Source organism: Anomaloglossus baeobatrachus, chromosome 4 (assembly GCF_048569485.1).
Source record: "Anomaloglossus baeobatrachus isolate aAnoBae1 chromosome 4, aAnoBae1.hap1, whole genome shotgun sequence".
Classification (NCBI taxonomy): Eukaryota; Metazoa; Chordata; class Amphibia; order Anura; family Aromobatidae; genus Anomaloglossus; species Anomaloglossus baeobatrachus.
Genome location: NC_134356.1, coordinates 338,438,872 through 338,463,168, shown reverse-complemented (window position 1 = coordinate 338,463,168; position 24,297 = coordinate 338,438,872). Strand labels below are relative to the sequence as shown.

At 40.2% G+C, this 24,297-nt stretch overlaps 1 protein-coding gene across 16 annotated transcripts in view; it reads left to right on the top strand.

Annotated features, from left to right (window-relative positions):
- Positions 1-24,297, top strand: part of CADPS2 (calcium dependent secretion activator 2) — a 914,362-nt gene that overhangs the window by 354,844 nt on the left and 535,221 nt on the right. For all 16 annotated transcript variants that reach the window (XM_075345069.1, XM_075345070.1, XM_075345068.1 and 13 more), the window contains exon 9: positions 20,429-20,495. In XM_075345069.1, the coding sequence (XP_075201184.1) occupies positions 20,429-20,495 (67 nt within the window). The remainder of the gene's footprint in view (positions 1-20,428; positions 20,496-24,297) is intronic.

Sequence of the window (24,297 nt, the reverse complement as noted above, 5' to 3'; positions counted from 1 at the left end):
GTTTGCTCTGGGTTCTCCGGTTTCCTCACTCCAAAGACATCCTTATAGGTGATTTAGCTTGTGAGCCCCAATGGGGACAGTGCTGCTAATGTTTGTAAAGCACTATGGAATAAATTTTATTATTGTGTGGATTACATGCATTTTCAATGAGTTTCTGCTGGGTTTACTTGCGGATTTTCTACATCTAATGCAAGTCTTTGGGGACAGTCCGCACTGAAAACACAGTGTATCGGCAGGAGACATTGACTTATTGTGGATTTGAAACATCGCCAGCCAGTTGACACTGAATAAAAAAAGCACAGTGGGCATGGGATTTCTTTATCGCCCATCCACTTTGCTGGATCTCGAAGACGCTGTGTTGTTAGGATAGGTCATCAATCTCTGTTCCAGAGCTGTTCAATCTTCTGATAGTGGGTGGGTACTGCACATCCGCCTCCCATTCTAATCAATAGCTATCAGAAGGTGGAGCAGCGCCGGACTGAGCATCTCTAGCTGCCGAAAAAAAATAGTCCTACTTAAATTCTACAGTTCGCCAAGCAAAATAGACCTTCCACTTCTCCGTGGACGTAAAGGGAAAAACGTTTCAGCTTTTTTTTTTTTTGTCACAATTTCCACATTTTCTTTACCACTTAAATTAATGCCACAAAGACGTTGGTACTGTTTTTGATGCGGGCTGTGTAAGAACTGAGCCCAAACCTTTCCCGGCATATGATGTCAATCATTCAGCCATCATCTGTTTCTAAGAGCCACAGGAGAAACTGAGCTCGACCTAATGAAGTTAACCAGTTAGATACCACAGTCCATCTCTTTACAGCGCACGGTGAGGGGGCGTGCTGTTCTAAGCACCGACAAGCTCCCCACAATGCAATCTCAGGCTCCTGATGTGTGGAGGCTATGCTGCCAACCCATATACCTGTCATGACAGTGTTTCTATGAATATCTTCTTGAACCGTGACTTTAGTATATATTGCAATACCATTGTATTACTGTATATAGTAGAAGTGATCAGCCAATCACAGGCTCAAGTCCTCTAATGGGACTAACAAGTGCAGTTTAGAAATAGCTTTTAAAAATATGTAAGTTAAAATCACCCCCTTTTTACTTTATTAAAAAAAAATACATATTTGTTATCATTGTGGCCAAGAAATTCAGATATATTAAAATATAAAATTATCCTGATCGGTAAACACCGTAGAGAGGAAAAAAAGTCAAAACACCAGAATTGTAGTTTTTGGGCCCACGCAATACTGGAAAAAAATGCAATAAGCTATCAAAAGATATCGTATCACAAATAATATTGACCATAAAATGATATCAATAAACAACGTTATCTCTCCACACAAGAAACAAGCTATCATGCAGCCCCATCGACTGAAAAGGAAAACATTACGGGCCTTTGAAAATGGCAGCACAAGCAAACTTTTTTTTATTATTTATAAATGGAATAATAATGAAAAAGGAAACAAATGATGCATATGGTGATTAAAAAGTATAACGATTACCCCCCCCCAAAAAAAACAAGACCTCATACAGTTATGTTGATCAAAAAATTGAAACGGGTATGGCTCTTGGAAGTAGGAGGAAAAAACCAAAGCCCAATAATGGAAAATCGCCAAGTTGGGAAAGGCTGAAGAAAATTAGTTTGGTATTGCCGGGATTGTACTGACCTGGAAAATTTAGTTGCCATGTCATTTTTATCATATGATGAAAACACTAAAAACAACACCCCCAAAAAACTATTCCAAATTTTTCAATTCACTTAAAATGTTTTTTCCTGTTTTCGAGAACATTGGTAAATTGAATGAATTAAGTTAAAACTACCACTTGCTCTGCAAAAAATGAATTCCTCATTTGGCTATGTTGATGAAAAATGTAAGAAAAGTTATGTTACTTGTAAGAAAGGGGGCAACAAATACAAGCGGAAAATCATCTGCTGGGAAGGGGTTAATAATGTTGTTCCATTTTATCCTAGGGTTAAATAGGTGGATAACATTTATTTTCAGCTCCGGTTGAGTACACGACACAATCCAGTTTTTCATTTGAGGATAGTTTTGTGTGCTCGGCTGTAATGTAGTCGTCTGACCAGGAGATGGCTCTCCTTTACTTATTTCCAAAGCTGTTTTACTAAACTGTTGACACAAAAGTACAACTTCGTGTAAAACTTGGTAAATGCTGCTGTAAAAATAATGCATTTATTTTATATCTTTTCTATATACGGATTTCAGTATTTCTGTATGTAGTATACGAGTGAGAAGTTTGGGTGAAACTTTCATACAGTTACAAGGTAACATTTGTCTTTTTTTAATATTTTCCTTTGGTTAATATCGAGAAACTCTGAACCTCTGCTATCCTCGAGGTATTTGGGATAAGTTCCCATAGAGCAGATATCTGCTATACGTTTGTGTGCAGAAAATCAGCTGCTTATTACATCTACATGACTGCAGCTCACTCACTTTTAGGGTCCAGGCCACTGGTAAACTTGTATCCCGTTAACATTTTGACATTTTATGCCACATCCCATAATCATAATTTGAGATTTTTCACCAGTAAATATGTAAGAGTCTTGTTTTTCTTTAGGCGTATTTCTTTTTTAAGAAGAAGTCTGCAGTCAGTCTATGTAACTGTAGACTGTCGAATCATGTCTGCGTGCACTGCGCACACTGTCATAATTCCCCTCTTTGTCTTGAGCATACATGAGGTCATGTGCCGACTGTTATCTTACTTCTCTCAATTCTCTTCTATTTAGTGGAACCGGGTAAGATAAGTCAATGAGTGACTTCAAGTGTCCAAGTCGCACACCTGACGTTTCGTGTCTGCCCACTCCTTGGGGGCACACGGGGGCATTGTGACAGTGTGTGCACAGCATACTGTCATGATTGAGTCGCTCAGTCACTTCTAACCACTGCAGAATTTTCTTTTAAGTCTGAAAAAGCCCTTATTCCCCAATAACTACATGTCATAAAGTCCTCGACATTTTTTTTTTATTAGGCAGAAGACAACATAGTTTGATATATGATATTCTTGAACATGGTGCTGTTTATTTTTCTATAACTGAAGCTGGCCCTAGACAAATGGATCCAGTTATAGATCATACAACAACCTTTAAAACTATGTTATTTAACATAACTTCCAATATTAGAATTAGGCCTCATTCAGACATCAGTATTTTGCATCAGTGTTTGTATACAAAAGCCAAGAGTAGAACTTACAGAGGAAAGCTGGAGTTAAAAGATTGACCCCTGTCTGTGTTTTGGAGACACTCCTGGCTTTGGCATACTAATAGTTATGTAACACTGATCTGTGAATGAGGCCTTACACTGATCCAGTCCTATTACTGCATAATCCTTGTAAAGGTTCCTAAACAATTCATGATTCTTTCAGCTTCATTCACCTTCATTACAAGCGGTGTTCAGTGGCTCAGTATCTCACATCTACAGTGTGGTTTACATATCTTTGTGAGTAACATGCAGAGAAGTCTACCTGACATAAGAAATAGGGTGAGTTCTGAAGATTGGAGATAAATGGGATTTGTCAGCGTGATCCAAACTCCCCCTCACCACACTGAACTGTTTACATGGTCATGTTGCTTTCATAGAGATTATGCCATCCATATCTTTACTTATGCAATGTGTTGGTCCTGGCCTTAAGTGACACTGCTATTATTCATATTCAGATAATGCTGAGGTTTGGGCATGCTGTAACACTTCCCAACGTCTCCTCCCCTACTCTATTCCCTAGTAGGAGCCACCAACTTCAGCTTGACGACACAGCATGAATATGGTGGTGCTAGGTGGGAATAGCACCAGGGAGGCAGAGGCTCAGGAAGGCCTTCAGCACACCCAAACCACTTCATTCATCCTTCAGAGGGCAAGATGGCCATAGATTGGTGATATGGGGAAATCATGCTGATAGATTCCCTTTTCAAAAGTTACTGTTGTTTTAGTTAAAATAAATGTTTCGATAAGTATCAAACAACTTTGTAACATAGCTTATCAGAGAAGTTTGCTTCTTTTACCTTCTGGATTGATCTTTCACTGAATTCATATTTAAAATGTGTAGAAATTGTTTTTAGTGGAAACAGATTTTTCCATTATCAAGATATATGGCAAGGAGAGGGGGAGAAGGACGAGGATCGAGAGTGAAACAGTGATATCATACTGAAATAATTCCAGTTCTCCATAGAATCTTATAAGCACCAACTGTCATCTCATAGTTATTTAGGATGAAACAAGACACAAGTCCAGCAAGTTCAACCTTCTCCACCAGATATACATTCTCTATTTCTAAATTATTTATAACCCACAATACCATTTGTTTTGAGAAAGTTGTCCAGCCATTTTTTAAATCCTAATATTGTACCTGACATTACAAAATCTTGCGGTAATAACTCAGTAATAAAAACAAAAAATCTGTATTCCCAGAAGACAGACTTTAGCAATGACTTGAGAATGAATGATCAGTCCAGAAGGAGAATGAAGCCGATTTTTCTAATAAAATATGTTCCAAAGTTTAGTTTTTTTTAGTTTGTTTTTTTCATGAGGACTATCCATTTACACAAAAAAGAAATTTAACGCAACGGATTTGAATAGAACAAAACCTAAAGTAACATTTCACTTGCTGTTTGGGGGTAGCATGATTTTTTTTTTATTTTATTAATCAGAATTGTTCTTTAAATAAAAAAAGGATTTGAAAATACCCCTAATGTTTTTTCTTTTTTTTTTTCTTTTTCCAGTGCTCCTAATCTCCTGCTTCCCTTCATACACTCATAGAGGTTGATAATACACATCTAGCTTTTGCAGTTGACTGTAGAGGGGGGCGTACTATCTAAAGATAAAACTGTCAGAAATCATTATGGATCTGTTATTACCCATTAGCATTGTGGACCTAGGTAAATTTACTAACACATAATATTATGTAAAAATGAAAGAAAAAAAAATGATACATGTGCTTGATTTTTTGCTTGAACACCATTAATAAATTGTGTTAAACTTTTGAACACTAGGAATATTCTAAGGTGAACAAAAATCAAATTGCACAAGTATATATTCAGCTGAGGTCCTAGTATATTTAGTATATTTTTGTCACTAACAATGTGGCCCATTCTGTTTATATAGTATGGCACACAGTACCTTGGGTTTTTCTATTTTTGTACAATTGCTGCTCCTTTTTCAGTTGCAGTCTTCCATGATGCTTTTATCAATTACATATAGGTACAGGGCTGAGCCCCTCTTGCCGTTACATTTTAGTCTTTTTTTTAGTTAAACTGTAGAAATGAAATGTGGTATTATAATCACACATTTTAAGGCAGAGTACGTTACCGCTAGAATGTGGATTCCACGGCAGCTATCGTATTCTCTCCAACTGTGCTCATTTCTGTAGGCTGCGACAATTATTGTCTGCTCTCAGTCTCCTGTATGGGGTTAATGTATCTGCTGTTTGTAAAATGTGTTATGTATTTCAGGGCAAACAGGAGCGAAGAGGTTTGCTTCATAACTGCAGCAGGGTCGAGTCATTTCAGTTATCTGCTACTTTGTACAATTTCTCAATTTCTCGGTTACTGTGCCTGCCCATCTTGCTCATATTACAATAACAAAAGAATCTAAGAATATGAAGCAAAATAAACCACTGTAATCACACACTATAGTAAACGGGCTTGTTCTGTTTAGGGAAAGGACTTACTGATAGCGGTTTCCGTTTTCTAGAAATGTAAACTTTTCATTTTAGGTGCTGCTTTATATATACACTGTATGTATGTGTGTGTACATATATATATATATATATATATATATATATATATAGTGAAGATTGCTCCAAGACCCTCGGAAATGCTACAGCTTTATTCGACTTCTGCTTTCGCACCGTATCCCCTTACGTCTTTGTGAATGTATATAAATAAGTGTATAATGTGTGTAACATATATAATCACTCTTATACACCTATTTATATACATTCACAAGGGCGGAAGGGGATACAGTTCGGAAGCAGAAGTTGAATAAGGCTGCAGAATTTCTGAGGGTCTTGGAGCAATTTTCACAATTTAACCTGCCTTTGAGTATCATGCAGTGGTGACAACTGGGGATATGAGGTTTCTGCCTAACAGCATGCTGACGAGTGTCAATAGATAGTAGCTGGAGATAGCTCGCTAAGGGCAGACCATATTGTCATTATAAATCTGCGATTCCCTTGTTCATAAAGTTGAAAATTACTGCTTTACTTCAAAGGTAGGAATTTCTCGGGCATATCAATTGGCTTTTACCCAATTTATTTTTTCACTTCACAATCTGCAAAATTTCCTTGTCTATCATATGCAGCACCTCCTTAAATGTTATTAAAACCTGAATGAAAATAAGACATGCAGGATTTTTTACTGAAGAAGGAATTTGGGTGGTCAGCGACACACAGTTATTTCATGAAATATAAAGACGTTTATCTTCAGCCTTTTTTGTAGATTTAAAAAGATAAAAAAGGTAAAAGCAAACTAGATGTGCATTATAAATTTGTCAGTTAGATACTAAAGACCCTTTATTTTTCTTACCCAACTTCACAATGTATGTTAAGGACCAAGAATAGCCGATCATCTTGTCACTATTCCTAACCAGTCCATAATACATTTGACAGTTTACTTTTTGCTACAGAACTCTGCTGCCTCTTTCCTTTGGGAATTTTCCCCTGTGCACCTATTATTTATGATCTATTGTTAATGTATGTACAATATAATTATACGTCTGGTTAATACAGTACAATTTGCGCATAGTCTGTCCAGTTCAAGTTCTTCCATATCAGTAGAATAGCTAGTACAATACCAGTGCCATGGCTGTTGTGACCTAAGGAATACCAGTATTAAAGGAGTCTGAAAACCATTACTTAGCTTTACAAAAATAAACATAGCTAATTAATGGAGGAAAGGGGAGGAGCAAATCACTTGCTGCGATAAATAAGTTTCTTTTTCCCTTATAACCTAAAATGGTAAAATCTGTTAAATTGGCTTCACAAGCCAGTGATCCCACACTTGAGTGATGAATGTGAGGAACTGGTCAGCTGAAGGGAAACAATCTCTGGCAAAGTTTGGACTCATAAATTTGGTTCAAGAGCACCATGATCTGTTATACTTTGTTTCATGGGAGAGATTTACTTAAAGGGATCCAGAAATATTTACCTGGCGATAAATTGGTAATCAACAGGTAAATAGCATAAATAATGTCTGGAAGGCTTACTGGGTCAGTGACTACAGGGAGAAAGTGAAGTTATTTCCTCCCATTAGCCGCTTGTTTTCAGTTATCAGGGCTGTGCAGGTAGTAGTTGCGCTCTTATCTCTGCAGCATGTTTGTACATCATCATGCAGTTTACTAATGCATTCATGTTATTCAAGTTCCATTTGTATTGAAAATCAATGGTGTGCACTTAAAACAGTTGCATCACATTGCTTACAAATGCAAAAGTGAATTAATAGATTAACAAATGCGAAACAGAATAATACATTTGCACATTTTTTGGTTTTCATATATTACTCAAAAGACTTGTCCAGATTTAGAAAAACGTTTTCTATTAGAAACTGCACCACTCCTATCAACAGGCTTTGTCTGGGGTTTCAGTTTCTATTCAAGGTAATTGTACTAAGAAGCAATATCACACACAATCTGTGGGCTGGTTTGGCACAGATTTTAGAAGAAAGCTGCCATTGTTTTGCCCTTTTTTTGTTTCATTAAGTGTATAAGTGTAAAAATGTTTCATTATCTATGCACATTCTTTAAACATGAAACGACACTTGAAAGTTTGGAAATTGATCCTCACAGTTCCAATGATTCCCATCACTCTCCTGTCTAAATGTTGGTTTGAAAAGCAGGATTTATGTTCTTTTTATTACTGACGTTCAACAGTTGTGAATGCATTGTGTTTAGTTGCAATACAACATGTGTTTATTGGTTAGTAGAAGTTCCATCCCCCCTTTTTGGGTTTTGAAGGCATTGAAAGTATTTGCTGCATTGCTGTGAATGACCTGTTCTACTTCATCTTGATTGCATTGCTTCTCTTTCCCAAGTAGAAACAAAAAAATGGCCTAATCTTGCAGTGAGGAATAATAGATGGAATGTAGTCTTGGGAAGACCTCCTTTATGCCGGCAGTACAACGTGCGCTGCGGACTGAAAGTGCCTGTGGGCATTTGGTCCCTATAGCCTGTATTGTTGTCAGTTAAATGGGATCATGAGTGTTTGAAAGGTGTTTGAGAATGAACTGAAAATCATTTTCACAAGTGGATGATTACTTCTGCCACATGTTAACCCAGCTCCATCAGAATGACCCAGATTTTTGAGACTGCATTAATTGCTCTTTCAACCTTGACTGAGATTTTACTCTTTAAGAAAGGCCTTTGCTGGACTCAGCAGCGTACATGTATTGAATTTTTCTCCTTGTATTTTTCCATTGTCTGAGCCAAATAGTCTTGTAAAAATAGAGGATTTACCGTTCAGGCTGTAGATTGCTTTATTCCTCAGTATAAGAAGGAGGTATCAAAATGGTCTCTGAGAAGCAGTAACTGCCCTTTTCCACATTTTCTCTGCTGAATATTTTCAGTATTCAGCATACAATTATGTTTTTCAACTATTCATTAGTACTGATTTTTCATCTTGAAGTATAACCATGAACTGTCACAGCATGGACTCGGTGCAAATAAATTGCCATATTCCTTTTCATATCCCTCTCCAGAATAAAACAAAACCATGGTGTTTCACGTTATGTGCTGTGATTGTACAGGCTTTGCAATATGCTGCAAAATGTCCAATAGCTGTAAAGATAAATAAAATAAAAAGTAATGCATGTTAATTTGTCATATTTTATATTTCGTGAGATCCTTCTATTTCTTCATTTTCAATGAATCTGAAAAAATTCTCTGCTGATAGTAAGTACCAAAACATTAAGATATTTGTAGGAATCAAAGATTTGACTCAGAAATGTAGCATTTCTTTCCGACATTAAACAACTTAACAGAACAGATATGTGCCTATTACTAAGAGCCTGCAATGTGCCATCTATTGTAAGATTGCACAGAAGTAAAAAGCTAACATTATAGAAGCTCAACTTTATTTTTTTAAAGCTTCAAATTGTTTCACTTGATGAGTCGATGAAACAAAACTAGGTTTAAATATCTGTTAACACCAGATGTAGTAATCCTAATGTTCGAGGCATCAAATTGTTGGATTAAGACTACCGTATATTTTATGCACCATTGGGAAGGCAAATTACCACTGCACAATTGCACGTCTTCATCAAATATCCGCTTTGTGCTATTGATGCTTAAAGCCTTTGTTGGTTTAATCCCACGTGAAAACATGTGATTACAGAATTAAGAGGGCAGTCTGTGTTCATTTATAATGGCTATGTAACAGAAATCCTCTAAAAATGATGTGCTTATTATAGTGACTGCTCATTCTGACCAATTTAGTAATACATGACCAAATGAATCCTGTAAATATCTAGAGGCATGTATAATAGTACACTCAATTGACATGTTTTTTTTATCTAGAATTTGTGTGGTATACTGAATATAATTAGACATAAATTTTACAATCTTCTGTTTGAGATTTTTTTTTTTTTCTTATTACTTGAGCATTTCAGATCTCAAAGTGGTGGTCCAAATGCTGATTACATTTCAATCTAAATCCCTATTTATTGTCCTAATCTTAACTAATTTGTTATATGGCTGCATTAAACATTTCCCATCCTTCCCTTACTACACTAGCTTCTATTGTTTTGTTGTTTTTTTCTGTTTTTTTTTTTTTTTTAGATGAAAATATATTCAGACCTTTAGATCAACCCTTTAAAGTAAAATTTAACATAAGACAAAGACAACTTAACATAATTTGCGTCTGGCATTGCAATTTTACATATTAAGTTTACAGGCAGAAATAACCCTTTAAACCATTTACTTTACATGACAAACCATGTCTAGGGGGACCCCTGTCTGTTCCAGTCCCTAAAGGTACCGTCACACATAACGAGATCGCTAGCGAGATCGCAGCTGAGTCACGGTTTCCATAACGCAGTAGCGATCCCGTTAGCGATCTTGTTATGTGTGACAACTACCAGCGATCAGGCCCCTGCTGTGAGATCTCTAGTCATTGCAGAATGGTCCAGGCCATTTTCTTCAAAGGCGATGTCCTACTGGGCAGGACACATCGCTGTGTTTGACACTGTGTGACAGGGTCACAGTGACTGCTGAGATCGTTATACAGGTCGCTACTGCGACCTGTATTGTTCCTACATCGCTGGTAAGATCTGACTGTGTGACATCTTACCTGCGACCTCCCAGCGAGTTACCTGCTATCCCTATCAGGTCGCATAGTTTTCGGGATCGCTGGTAAGTCGTTGTGTGTGACTGGGCCTTAAGTCTTTTCCCATGCTGTGCATGGTAATGGGTTGAATTATAGGCAATCTGTAATCAGATTTTTGTAATGTAATCTGATGATAGCATGATGTAGAGGTTAAAACAATTCAATGATGTGTCATTTATAACACTGTGTGCTGTTTACTTATAATGAAGGTTTTATCACTAGGAGATTACCATTGCCGGGTTCAGGGGCAGACATATCATTGGTGCAAACTGTGCAGTTGAACAGGGGCCCAAGAGGTTAGCAGATCCATTTCCACCTCCAAAACAGGTGGAAGTGTGCATTTTGATGAGCTCTTGGGATGCAAAGGGCCCATATATTGTCATTGCATAGGTGCACTTTTCTGTTTGTTTTCTCAAGTTGCCAAGTCTGATGTGCATACTGTAGTCTGACTCGGTTTCCACTGTGGTAAGAAGCTCATTGTCAATTGACAATGTACATAAGGAGCCTGATGTGGGTGTGGTTAAATTTGTTAGCTCTGCTGAATGCTAAATCTAAAAACTTTGATTGTGTCAGAACTGCTGCACCCAGTAAACTAAGTAATACATCCTTGGATTCAGGGTCTCTTTGCATACATTATGCTGCTTTCAGATGAGGTATTAAAAACCTGCTGAAAGATTCCCTTTAAGTCTGATGGGTGGGTTTCTGGACACTTCAGTCTGTCAATGTTCAGCAGATAACAACACCTTCTCTGTTTTATTGGCAGGGGAGCCTGGTTGTCAGTGATCACCTACAACCCTCTGTCTACATGCCCATTCCTGTACCTGGCATATAAACAGAACCTTACTTTTTACCTCTCATTGGCTTCAGAGCTTCACAGAGGCTGCTTGAAAGCATTAAACAATATCAATATCCTTCCTTTTATACTAAAGTATGTGAGCTGGAGCAGGATTGTGGATGCAAATAGAAGGAGATAGAGGGCTGGTGGCGCAGATGGCAATAAATGGCCAGGTAGCTGACAAATGACGTTCTGCTACAACTTTAAATACTAGCATGAAAACTTTAAAGATTGCTCACTTATTAGCCTGCAAGTGTTAAAAAAAAAAAAAAAAAAAAAAAGAATGAAGTAGTTGTAATAACTAATAGGTGAACCTGAACTGTAAAGTTTTGTGTCCGTACCAGACACCTAGTGTCCGTGCACAGACCCTGAGCACGGACTTTAGGATAAAAATAAAAAAATATGTAAAAAATTAAAAGGAAGCAAAATGAGGATTAGAGCAGGAGAATTATAATTACCGAGTCTCCCGCGTGGCTGTCACACTGCTCCTGGGTCCGATAATTAACTCTTGTGCATATTCACTGCTTCCCCCGCCTACCCTCTATTATCGCATCTGTGATTGGTTTCAGTCAGATTTTCGGCTTGCCGGCATCTATGATCGGTTGTGGAGTGTAAAAAGAAATAATTGGAAACAATATCGTAGGGTCCCCCCGTGTATTGACACCCAGCACAAAAACAGCAGACGGCTACAGGCTGCAGCCCCCAGCTTTGTGCGTTATCTTGACTGTGTATCAAAATATGAGGGTCTCTGTGTCTTTTTAAAAATTATTTAAATAAATAATTAAAAACCGGTCTCCCCAATTTTGATACCCAGCCAAGATAACGCGAACAGCTGGAGGCTGGAATTCTCAGGCTGGGGAGACCCATGGTTATTGGTCCCCCAGCCTAAAAATAGCAGCCCAAAGCCACCCCAGAATTTTTGCATCAATAAGATGCACCAGTTCCAGCACTTTACTGTAAAAAATCACAGCTGTTATCAAGCCCAAGGTTAGTAATGGGTAGAGGTCTAGGAGACCCCCTATTCCTAATTGTGTGAGTAAAAATAAATAAAAACAAAGCACAGAAAAAAATCCTTTATTTGAAAAAAAAAAAAACAACACCCTTCTCCAATTTTTTAACTCCCAAACAGCCCTGCTGGTCCAACATAATCCACTTGATGTCCCACAACGATCCCAGCTCTCCTACATCCTGAGGTTGCAGAGCTCGGTCTCATTAGAAAACATGACCTATCACTGTGGCCTCACGGATAAACTAACAGAGCCACAGCTGTGAGCAGTGACGTCAGTATGTTCACCTCAGGTCATAGCTGGTAGTTCCCACAGTACCCCAGCTGTGACCTTAGGTGACCTGACCTGAGGGGAACTCATTGAACTCAGTGACCTCACCTCAGGTGAAGTCATATAACTTAATGCTGGATTACCAGATTTGGCAATGTGTGCACGTTAAGCATTTGGTTGCAGACACATTTGCAGACTATGGTTATTTTTACTCTCTAGAACCTATCACAAACGCCGGCAGTCTACTGCAAACAATCAGAGTCGCTGTCACAGAGGGTGGGAAGGGAAAGCAATGAATATGCATGAGAGTTAATTATCTGACCCAGAAACAATGTGACAGCCACGCGGGAGACTCTGTAAGTATAACTGCCCTGCTCTAATTCTCATATTTCTTCCTTTTGCAGCTCCCTAACCCTTACTAATACCAATTTACAGCACACAAGTTTGGAAACGACAGGTGCTGCACACCTGTATATTTAATGCTTATTTTTATTTTATGTGATCATTGTTATTTAAACAAACTTGCATAAATCAATAGTACATGCAAGTAACATGTAATAGATCTTATCAAATAAATATTTTATATTTCACCACTTGTGAGTCACTTATAAGGCAATGCACCCTTCTGAACCTCTCACTTTTTCTGAAATACAGCTAAAATTTATCTTGCTCAAGATGAGTTGAACTGCCGGATGTGAGAGATCACAGAGACACACACTTCTCTGCAATTTCTTTTTGATATTTTTTATGTCACCAGAATTGAATTTAAAGGGAACCTGTCACCAGATGTTCATAATACTCAGCTAACAGTCAGCACGGAGCAGACTGTTCAGATGGGCGTTTCCGTTCTCCGGGTCCTGCGCCTCATCTTTCGGCCATCTTTATCCTCCTTCTGAACCTAGTGGGGATGACGCGTTCTACCTCATCTACACTAGCTGACTTTGACGTCCTGCGCAGGCTCACTACAATACCTTTATCTGCCCTGCTCAGGGCAGATCAAAGTGCGCCTGCGCAGGACCTTACTTTCGGCTAGTGTAGATGACGTAGAACGTGTCATCCACACTAGCTTCAGAAGGAGGACAAAGATGGCCGAAAGAGGAGGTGCGGGACCCGGAGAATGGAGACGCCCATCCAACGACTCTGCTCCGCGCTGACCATTAGGTAAGTATTATAACCATTTGGTGACAGGTTCCCTTTAAATTTATATGGCTCAGTACTACTGTACAGTATCATAATGGCTGCTGTTTCTGCACATGTGCTATATTGGCACATGAGAGGAAGATAGCCTAATTTATTTATTTTACTCATATAGATAGAGCCATTAATTCCCACATCGTTTTACCAACATCACTGTTATAGATGAGCAAACCCGTGAAGTTTGGTTAGGTGAGATTAGTTAGACTTAAGATAAAGTTTGATTTTGGACCCTGAATTGACCTGAACCTCAATGGAAATCTCTGGGCAGTTCGGGTCTCCGCCCACATACAACCAGCCATAAAAAAAAAAACTTCTGAGGGAGAGTGGGCAGGGTTTTCCATTTTTTATTTGTTTTGTACACACTACATCTGATCATGTTGTTGTTACCCCCAGTGCGAGTCATTCAAAGACTGCGAGCAGCTCTCACTGGGCCGAGCACTGACCGTAAGCAAGCACAGCAATGCTTGCGCTAGCGGCTTGCATGCGTAAAGTATCCAAACCCGAACGCTATTTGTTGTTTTTTTTTGTAAAGTCTGTGTTTGATACGAACAACGAACATTGAACCTCTGGTTCACTCATCTCTAGTCACCGTTTGTGTGTGCAGTGCATAAGAGGCATCATACCATTAAGTGTCCACCTGTTAGTGCAGAGACAACAAAGAATTCGAGATAGTGAAAAGTGCAGAAAACAGGTCATGTAATGGACGGAAATTGTTTTATTTCTCTTCTGCATACACAACCATTTATCCTGAAAAGTTACATAAACCTTCATGTGATCTTTAACCCCTTCACGACCGCGGGCCGTAAAATTACGTCCTATTTTAACGTGACTTAACGACCAGGGACGTAATTTTACGGCCTAAACTTCATTTGATTGCCGTGGCCATAGCAACGGCTTTCAAATGATGTCCCCTGCTGTTTCTTACAGCAGGGGACCTTTGCTTGACCCCAGGGGGGGTGGCATCGCCACCCCCTATCGACGATCGATGTGATTGGCTGTTCAAATCTGAACCGCCAACCACATCGATCGCACTAATTTCGGCAAAAATAATGCCCGAATTAGTGCGATCCTGTGAGATCCAGCTATGAGATGCCGCAGCTGCAGCAGCATATCATAGGTGGACCTCAAACATGTCGCCCCCAGCCCCTGCAGCACTGATTGGAGCGATCGTGCTATGACGCGCAATCGCTCCAATCAGTGTGCAGTGGGGCGGTCTGATCTGCCGGTGGCCGCCCTCCCCAGGCCTGTGCTGGCCTGTGAGCCCTCCCCCAACATGTCTGCAGCGTGGAGTGGCTGGTACTTTTGGTACCACGCCACCGCTGCTGCTGCCGCCGCCGCCTCTGATGTCTCCGCCGCTGCAGCTCTAATGGTAAGTATTCCGCTCCCTGCGCGCTCCCGTGAAGGCCCCTGCGCGCTCCCGTGAAGGCCCCTGCGCGCTCCCGTGAAGGCCCCTGCCCGTGCCCCCCCCCGATCTGCCCCCCTACGCCCCGATCTGCCCCCCTACGCCCCGATCTGCCCCCCCGGCATCCCGATCTGCTACCACCGCTGCTGCTGCAAAGTGAGTACTGTGCTCACTTTGCAGCCCGTGCGCGCTCCCGTGGTGCCCCTGCGCGCTGCCGTGATAGCCCCTGCCGTGCCCCCCCCCGCGATCTGCTCCCCCCAACCACCCCCCCCCCCGACATCCCGATCCGCTCCCCCCGCGATCTGACTGCCTCCCCCATTATTTCTATTCTGCTTCTGCAGCTCCCTCTCCGGTCTCCCCCTCTGCTCTCCCCCCCTCCCCCTCTGCTCTCCCCCCCCTCCCCCTCTGCTCTCCCCCTCTGCTCCCCCCCTCCCCCTCTGCTCTTACCCCCCCCTCTCCCCCTCTGCTCTCCCTCGACGTCCTCTTACCTGTCTTCACCGGCCTGATCACATCTGCGTCCATCGCTGGGTCCTTCCTGGGCATTCTGCTGATCTGCCTGCTGCTCCTGTAAAGCTGTCCATCTCTCTGCCATCTGTTCCTCTGCAGCTCTTCTGGTCAGTGATCCTCCTGCTAGTCCTCTGGGTACTGTGAGTATAACTTTTTTTTTTTTTTCCGTATCCCCTGTCCATTTTTACACCTCATCCGTCCGTGCGTCCCGCCAAGCGCTGATCAGGGATGCAGATAACGGATCGGCATCCCTGCTCAATTTTTGGCGTGACTTTTTTTTCCGTATCCCCGACGCTTTTTGTATCGCATCCGTCCGTGCGTCCCGCCAAGCGCTGATCAGGGATGCAGATAACGGATCGGCATCCATGGTCAATTTTTGGCGTGACTTTTTTTTCCGTATTCACGACGCTTTTTGTATCGCATCCGTCCGTGCGTCCCGCCGAGCGCTGATCAGGGATGCAGATAACGGATCGGCATCCCTGCTCAATTTTTGGCGTGACTTTTTTTTCCGTATCCCCGACGCTTTTTGTATCGCATCCGTCCGTGCGTCCCGCCAAGCGCTGATCAGGGATGCATATAACGGATCGGCATCCATGGTCAATTTTTGGCGTGACTTTTTTCCGTATTCACGACGCTTTTTGTATCGCATCCGTCCGTGCGTCCCGCCGAGCGCTGATCAGGGATGCAGATAACGGATCGGCATCCCTGCTCAATTTTTGGCGTGACTTTTTTTTCCGTATCCCCGACGCTTTTTGTATCGCATCCGTCCGTGCGTCCCGCCAAGCGCTGATCAGGGATGCAGATAACGGATCGGCATCCATGGTCAATTTTTGGCGTGACTTTTTTTTCCGTATTCACGACGCTTTTTGTATCGCATCCGTCCGTGCGTCCCGCCGAGCGCTGATCAGGGATGCAGATAACGGATCGGCATCCCTGCTCAATTTTTGGCGTGACTTTTTTTTCCGTATCCCCGACGCTTTTTGTATCGCATCCGTCCGTGCGTCCCGCCAAGCGCTGATCAGGGATGCATATAACGGATCGGCATCCATGGTCAATTTTTGGCGTGACTTTTTTCCGTATTCACGACGCTTTTTGTATCGCATCCGTCCGTGCGTCCCGCCGAGCGCTGATCAGGGATGCAGATAACGGATCGGCATCCCTGCTCAATTTTTGGCGTGACTTTTTTCCGTATTTGCGACGCTTTTTGTATCGCATCCGTCCGTGCGTCCCGCCAAGCGCTGATCAGGGATGCACATAACGTATCTGCATCCATGGTCAATTTTTGGCGTGACTTTTTTTTTTTACGTATCCCCGACGCTTTTTTTTATCGCATCCGACCGTGCGTCCTGCAGCGGCCGATCAGTGCACTGCGTCTGTGCGTTTGAAAAGTCAAATGGCGCTCCTTCTCTTCTGAGCCCCGCCATGCGCTCAAACAATTACTTTCCACCACATATGAGGTATCTGCGTACTCAGGAGAAAATGCACAATACATTTTATGGTGCATTTTTTCCTGTTACCCTTGTGAAAAAAAAAGCTACCTAGTTGAAGCAACCGTTTTGTGGTAAAAAAAAAAAAAATTATTTTCACGGCTCAACGCTATAAACTTCTGTGAAGCCCCCAGGTGTTCAAAGTGCTCACCAAACATCTAGAAAAAATATTTGAGGGCTCTAGTTTCCAAAATGGTGTCACTTGTGGGGGAGCTCCACTGTTTAGGCACCATAGGGGGTCTCCAAACGTGACATGGCGTCCGCTAATGATTCCAACCAATTTTGCTGTCAAATGGCGCTCCTTCTCTTCTTAGCCCCGCCATGCGCCCAAACAATTACTTTCCACCACATATGAGGTATCTGCGTACTCAGGAGAAAATGCACAATACATTTTATGGTGCATTTTTTCCTGATAGCCTTGTGAAAAAAAAAGCTACCTAGTTGAAGCAACCGTTTTGTGGTAAAAAAATTTTTTTTTCTTTTCACGGCTCAACGCTATAAGCTTCTGTGAAGCCCCCAGGTGTTCAAAGTGCTCACCAAACATCTAGAAAAATTATTTGAGGGCTCTAGTTTCCAAAATGGGGTCACTTGTGGGGGAGCTCCATTGTTTAGGCACCTCAGGGGGTCTTCAAACCCGACATGGCGTCCGCTAACAGGTGCAGCTAATTTTGCACTCAAAAATTCAAATGGCGCTCCTTGCCTTCCGAGCACTGCTGTGTGTCCAAACATTTGATTTCCACCACATATGAGGTATCTGCGTACTCAGGAGAAAATGCACAATACATTTTATGGTGCATTTTTTCCTGTTACCCTTGTGAAAAAAAAAGCTACCTAGTTGAAGCAACCGTTTTGTGGTAAAAAAATTTTTTTTTCTTTTCACGGCTCAACGCTATAAACTTTTGTGAAGCCCCCAGGGGTTCAAAGTGCTCACCAAACATCTAGAAAAATTATTTGAGGCCTCTAGTTTCCAAAATGGGGTCACTTATGGGGGAGCTCCATTGTTTAGGCACCTCAGGGGGTCTTCAAACCCGACATGGCGTCCGCTAATGAGTGCAGCTAATTTTGCGTTCAAAAATTCAAATGGCGCTCCTTCCCTTCCGAGCTCTGCCGTGCGCCCAAACAATTGATTTTTACCACATATGGGGTATCAGCGTACTCAGGAGAACATGCACAATAAATTGTATTGTGTACTTTCTCTTTTCTCCCTTGTAAAAATGAAAATTTTATGGCTAAAGTAACATTTTTGTGTTAAAAAGTAAAATTTTCATTTTTTCCTTCCACATTGCTTTGGTTCCTGTGAAGCACCTAAAGGGTTAATAATCTTATTGGATGTGGTTTTGAGCAGTGTGAGGGGTGTAGTTTTTAGAATGGGGTCACTTTTGGGTATTTTCTGTCACCTCGGCCTCTCAAAGTCACTTCAAATGTGATGTGGTCCCTAAAAAAATTATTTTGTAAATTTTGTTGGAAAAATGAGAATTTGCTGATGACCTTTGACCCCTTCTAACTTCCTAACGGAAAAAAAATTTGTTTCGAAAATTGCGCTGATGTAAAGTAGACAAGTGGGAAATGTTATTTAGTAACTATTTTGTGTGACATATCTCTCAGATTTATGGGCATAAATTTTCAAAGTTTGAAATTTGCGAAATTTTCAAAATTTTCGCCAAATTTCCTAAATTTTCACAAATAAACGCAAAAAATATCGGCCTAAATTTACCACTGACATGAAGTACAATATGTCACGAAAAAACAATGTCAGAATCGCCAGGATCCGTTGAAGCGTTCCAGAGTTATAACCTGTCAAAGTGACACTGGTCAGAATTGCAAAAAATGGCCCGGTCATTAGGGTGTTTTAGTGGCCGGGGGTGAAGGGGTTAAAGCATTACCAGTCTGGAAACTGACAACCCTTAGAAGTAAAGCAGTTTACGAACTAGGTCTAGTTCCACACTAAAGTAAAATCATTACAATTCGCTCCCAAATATATACTTTCTAAAACCATACACTTTTATTCAATATTTTTAAAAATATATATACACAAATATGGTAATATCAAAGACCATATACAACAAAATTAATAGGGTCCGCACAGAAATTTACTATAGAATAATAAAGTGTGCGGCACTGGATAGCTCCCCATGAGGTGTACATCATAATAATGAGTATGCCCCTATGATGGAAAATAAATATTTCTATTCCATTATAGAGCTATACCCATTATTGTCATGTACACTCTAAGGGGAGCTATCCAGTGTCCTACTCTTTATTATTCCATTGTAAATTTGTAGAAGGTTATAGAAGGTAGATTTCTGTGAACCTACCCCTTGAAGTAAGCAAAAAGGTCTGAACAAGCAAAACACTTTAAAATAACAAACAACAATCAAGAGAAATTTTTGAAGGAATGAATAATAGTTATTAAAATATATTAGTTGGGAAAGGCATATAAGGTAATTGGCTAGCCTGACTTCCTTTCTCTAAGGGTATGTCCACACAATGTCTTTTTCAGGCAGAGTTTACCATGGAAACTGCTTGCAAAATCAGATAAACACTAAAAAGAATGGATTTATGCATTTATATGTAAAAAAAAAAAAGCAACTTAGAGAACACATGTTCAGGCTTTGTGTTCTTTGCCACTTCAGGTTTCTAAAATCACCAACTGGTTAAAAGGTTTGACGTGTCAATTTTTCTGGCATTTTTTGCTTAGCAGATGTTCTGTCTTTTACAATACAAGCAATTGTCTTTTATTCAGGTAAATACAAATCAAAGGACATTATGCTAAAAATTGATGTTAAGGTAATGAAAACATCTACGCGTTTCAGGTGCCTTTAGCACCCTTAATTATAATCCTTTGCTTCAGTAACTGGGTCAAAAAGAGCCTCTTTTTTTACTGAAGTAAAGCATTATAATTAAGGGTGCTAAAGGCACTTCAAACTCGTAGTTTTCATTAGCTTAAGATGATTTATTACCATATGTCCTTTAGTTTATACTTATCTGAATAAAAGAAGATTGCTTGTCAGGCTGGAATCATCCTTCCTTGTTCATACTATTGCGCTGTGGTAGAATTACCATCCTTGCTCTGGACTATAGGGAAAAATTAACATTAAACTGGATACTTTCCCACTTATTAATGTTGTAAATAAACATTTCATGGCAGAGCAATCAGATTGCTAGAACAATATTTTCAATTTTATTTTTTAGCAGTCAGATCAGAAATAGAGGTGAAGGCAGAACATTGTTCTCTTTGTTTGGGAGAATTCTTGAGTTTTCTTTTTTTATTTATTGCAGTAATAGGGTGGTGACTATTTCTACATACTCATTACCGATATACAGATATTATTTGTGTATGTATGTGTATTTAATAATTATACATTGGAATTGTAAGTCTTTTTTTTTTTTTCCTTAGCTACTTATATGCTGTGGGGCAAAAAGTCTGGAAACGTTGGAAGAAACGCTACTTTGTCCTTGTTCAGGTTTGTATATTGACATTGTATAAAATGTTTTGTGTTTACAAATTGCTTACATTTTTAAATATTTTATAATTCAGTAAGTAATAAATAAAACCTGCCTTTTTGAAATGAATACGTTAAATACTTTTGTTTTAGATCATTTAATACTCATTATAATTCTTACCTATTACTTCTTTTAAATTCTGCTTTTTGTGGTATCTGTTATACACCAACTCCCCCTGCGTTAGTCTTCAAGAAACGTACTATAAAGGTACTCTCTAAGTGGTATTTCACACCGCAGAAATTAAACATGATTTATCCAGAAAAATCACCTCTCTGCTGGAGGAGTTGTGGGGAAAAAGGCAGCCTAATCCATATATTTTGGAACTGCCCAATCCTTGATAATTTGTGGTTGGACACACAAGGTCTCATATTAAAAATTACTCATCTAAATATCCTGCTCACTCCCCAGCTAATTCTGCCTTCAATAGGTCTTAAAGACATTCCAAACAAATTTAGACCTATCATCTGCCATATTTTACTAACCATAAAACATCTTATAGCGTCAAGATGGATACAGGTCTTAACGGACCTAGTGAAGAGTTTCCCTCCACAATACAATTGAATATAATTTGTCTCTAAGGGAGAAGAACTATAAAAAAGACAACCGAAAATGGCTTCCTTGGATCAAAACCTTAACACACAACTTCTATATTAATGACTCCATTGACTACGGCTAAGCTCCATTACATATCCAGCTATGATGCATATATAATAATTGTAAAAATACTCAGATTAACAAACTTAAAGAATAAAGCTCTGATCTTTCCATGTAAATTGCTTTGTTTATTTATTTTCCCCCTGTTTACCCAATATAATCACCACTCCTAATTTTTCCTTCTGTATCCCCATACGTTCCTAGTTCATACCCTAGCTTACATTTGAAAATCAATAAAAAATATTTGAAGGGTGTATCTGTTTTATTAGCAGAGCTGTTATGTTTTTATTTTATATATTTTTTTTCTTACAAAGTAGCGACTTTTTGCTATTTAAAGGTTTTTTGGAATCTTCCATTTTTAATTAGGGAAAATTAAGGCTGCTTTACACGCAGCGACATCGCTAGCGATGTCTCTCGTGAAAGCACCCGCCCCCGTCGTTTGTGCGTCACGGGCAAATCGCTGCCCGTGGCGCACAATATCGCTCGGACGCTTAACACGTACTTACCTTCCTAGCGACATCGCTGTGGGAGGTTCGTGCGCCATCACAGCGACGTCACACAGTAGCCCGCCAATAGAAGCGGAGGGGCGGAGACCAGCCGCATTAACGACACTCCCACCTCGTTGCCGGAGGACGCAGGAGCGCTGCTGTTTATTGTTCCCGGGGTGTCACACATAGCGATGTATGCTGCCTCAGGAACGATGAACAACATGCGTCCAGCAACAGAAACGTTTTTTTGAAAATGAACGACGTGTCAAAGATCAACGATTAGGTGAGTATTTTTGATCGTTAACACTCGCTCATAGGTGTCACACACAACGATGTCGCTAACGACGCCGGATGTGCGTCACGAATTCCATGACCCCGACGACATATTGTTAGAGATATCGTTGCGTGTAAAACCCCCTTTAGTCTGTACAATTGGCAACATTTTTTTTTCGGCTGTTGGGGAGTGTAAGGTGGTTGGCTTAATTTACCTGTCCTTTGGTAGCAGTTTTACACATCCATATCATTGAAATTGCAGTTCTGTTTAAGGAATATAAATTGATCTGATGTGCCATACAGGCCTGGTAATCTGATAAATTATATGATTACTCTTTACAGGGAATCCATACTTTCTAGGGGGCAAGTATAGTCTGGGCACATACATTGCATCAGGAATTGCTGGATGTTGTTTCATTTGAGTTTTACGGATAACTAGCTTTAAACCTCTTAGGGTACGTGCCCATGATTAGTGTTTTCAGAGTTTTGGATGTAGTGTATTTTCACTGCGTCCTAAACGCTGTGTTGTACAATACAAGCATAGTGGATGGATTTCTAGAAATCCCGTGCCCACTGAGCTTGTTTTTTCTGCAGCAAACACTGACCTGCGGTGCGTCTTTCTAAGCCGCAGCATGTCAGTTGTTTGCTGCAGATTCGCATGCGTCCTCCGTAGGGAGAGCACAAGCGAAAGACCGCAGCACACACAAGCGAAAGACAGCAGGGAGTCCTGATCGTGGGCACGTAACCTTATATGAAGATGTCTCCGCTAAATTCCAGCCACTGGTAGCAAATTCAATTGACAGCCTTTTAAAAGGTACCATGAATTTGCATGCCTTATCCCAAGGTGCTGGGAAATTAACATTGCAAGTCCAAAATCATGTTCAGAAGGTTTTCTATGCAGTGCCAAAATCTGTTGGGCCCTTCCATACAATTATCAAACTAAGGCATTGATGATTTTTCATCATGCACTCACTACAGAGGAGGAAACAAAAGAGAGTATACAGACAGGACCGTAGACCGTATGGGATTTCAGCAGCTGGTTTCTGTGAGGTAACACATGTTTAAAACGGGTAGAAGAATGTTTTATCACACAAAAAGAGTCAACTGCGATCTTTAGCTGCCCTGTCTGGATACTGTTTTGGATCCTTTGCTACCCAGGAGCTGTGCTATGATCAGACCATGTTCCTGTACGGTCAGACACGGCCATTACACAGCACATAGCAGGGGAATATTTCTAAGATTATCTTAGCAGAGGAATGTTTTTGTTTGTTTTTTTAACTAAATCTAATTGTGGAACTTTTTATTTTTTTCAAGTTCTATTGATTAAATTCTACTTTGTTTATGTGACAACCAGCTTAAGGGTTTTCTCTCCTGGGCTCCAGCAAAACTTCATAATATGTCAGACGTTACTTAGAGATTAAGCAGGCAGGAACACACCTGCACATTTCGGGGATACACATTCCCTACCCCAAACATGATGCATTGCCATTTTACCAAACATGTGGCTTGGAAATGAAATATAATTGTTTTTTGCACTTTTTTTTATTATATGGTGTGAATTGCTTATGGACTGTTTATTGCAAAGGTTAATCAGGCCTTTTATATACATTCCAGTATTGAAGTGCCACAAGCAAGTAAGAATTGTAATAATTCAAAATCATGATCAGCAACTTTTCCAATGTTTTTTGTTCACATATTGGCACATGAAAAGAGCATTTTTGGGTAGATTTCCACTCCCACTTAATGGGGCAATCCATATCAGTGGGGAAATCCATATCAATGGTGGCATGGTCAAACTCTAATTTGCTTTCTTTTGTTCCTGTTTGACACGCTCTGAAAGTGGAGTTGTTGGAGAGGAGCTAAAGAAGGGGGCTGACAGTTAAGATAGAAATAAAACTTCATAGTTCTCAAATAAAAGTCTGAAAAAAATAAAAATACGTGGTTATATATGTTGTATAAGCCTCATTGATTCATGTTGTTGAATGCGTTCACTAAAAACACTTTAAAAAAAAAAAAAAAGTGTTAACGATGAAAAAAAGTTTCAATGTAAAATTGTAAGTGTATTGTAATTCTATGCTGCTTCTGTTCCACCAGTATCCTATTATTGCTAATATACTCACTGTGCTGTGGCAGTCGCATTCTCGCAAACCCCTTTGACGGTACAATCGCACCTGTTGAGGTGCGATGCCGGTGAGATCTGCTGGTGTCAGCTATGCACCGATCAATAATGACAGCGGCAATGATTGGCTTTTAGAGACGGGGCTGTCTCTGTGCTCCGATTGGCACAACACGATTGATATAGCATTGTGCTGATGGTATCTATGCTGACCCCAGGCCGAATAATGTA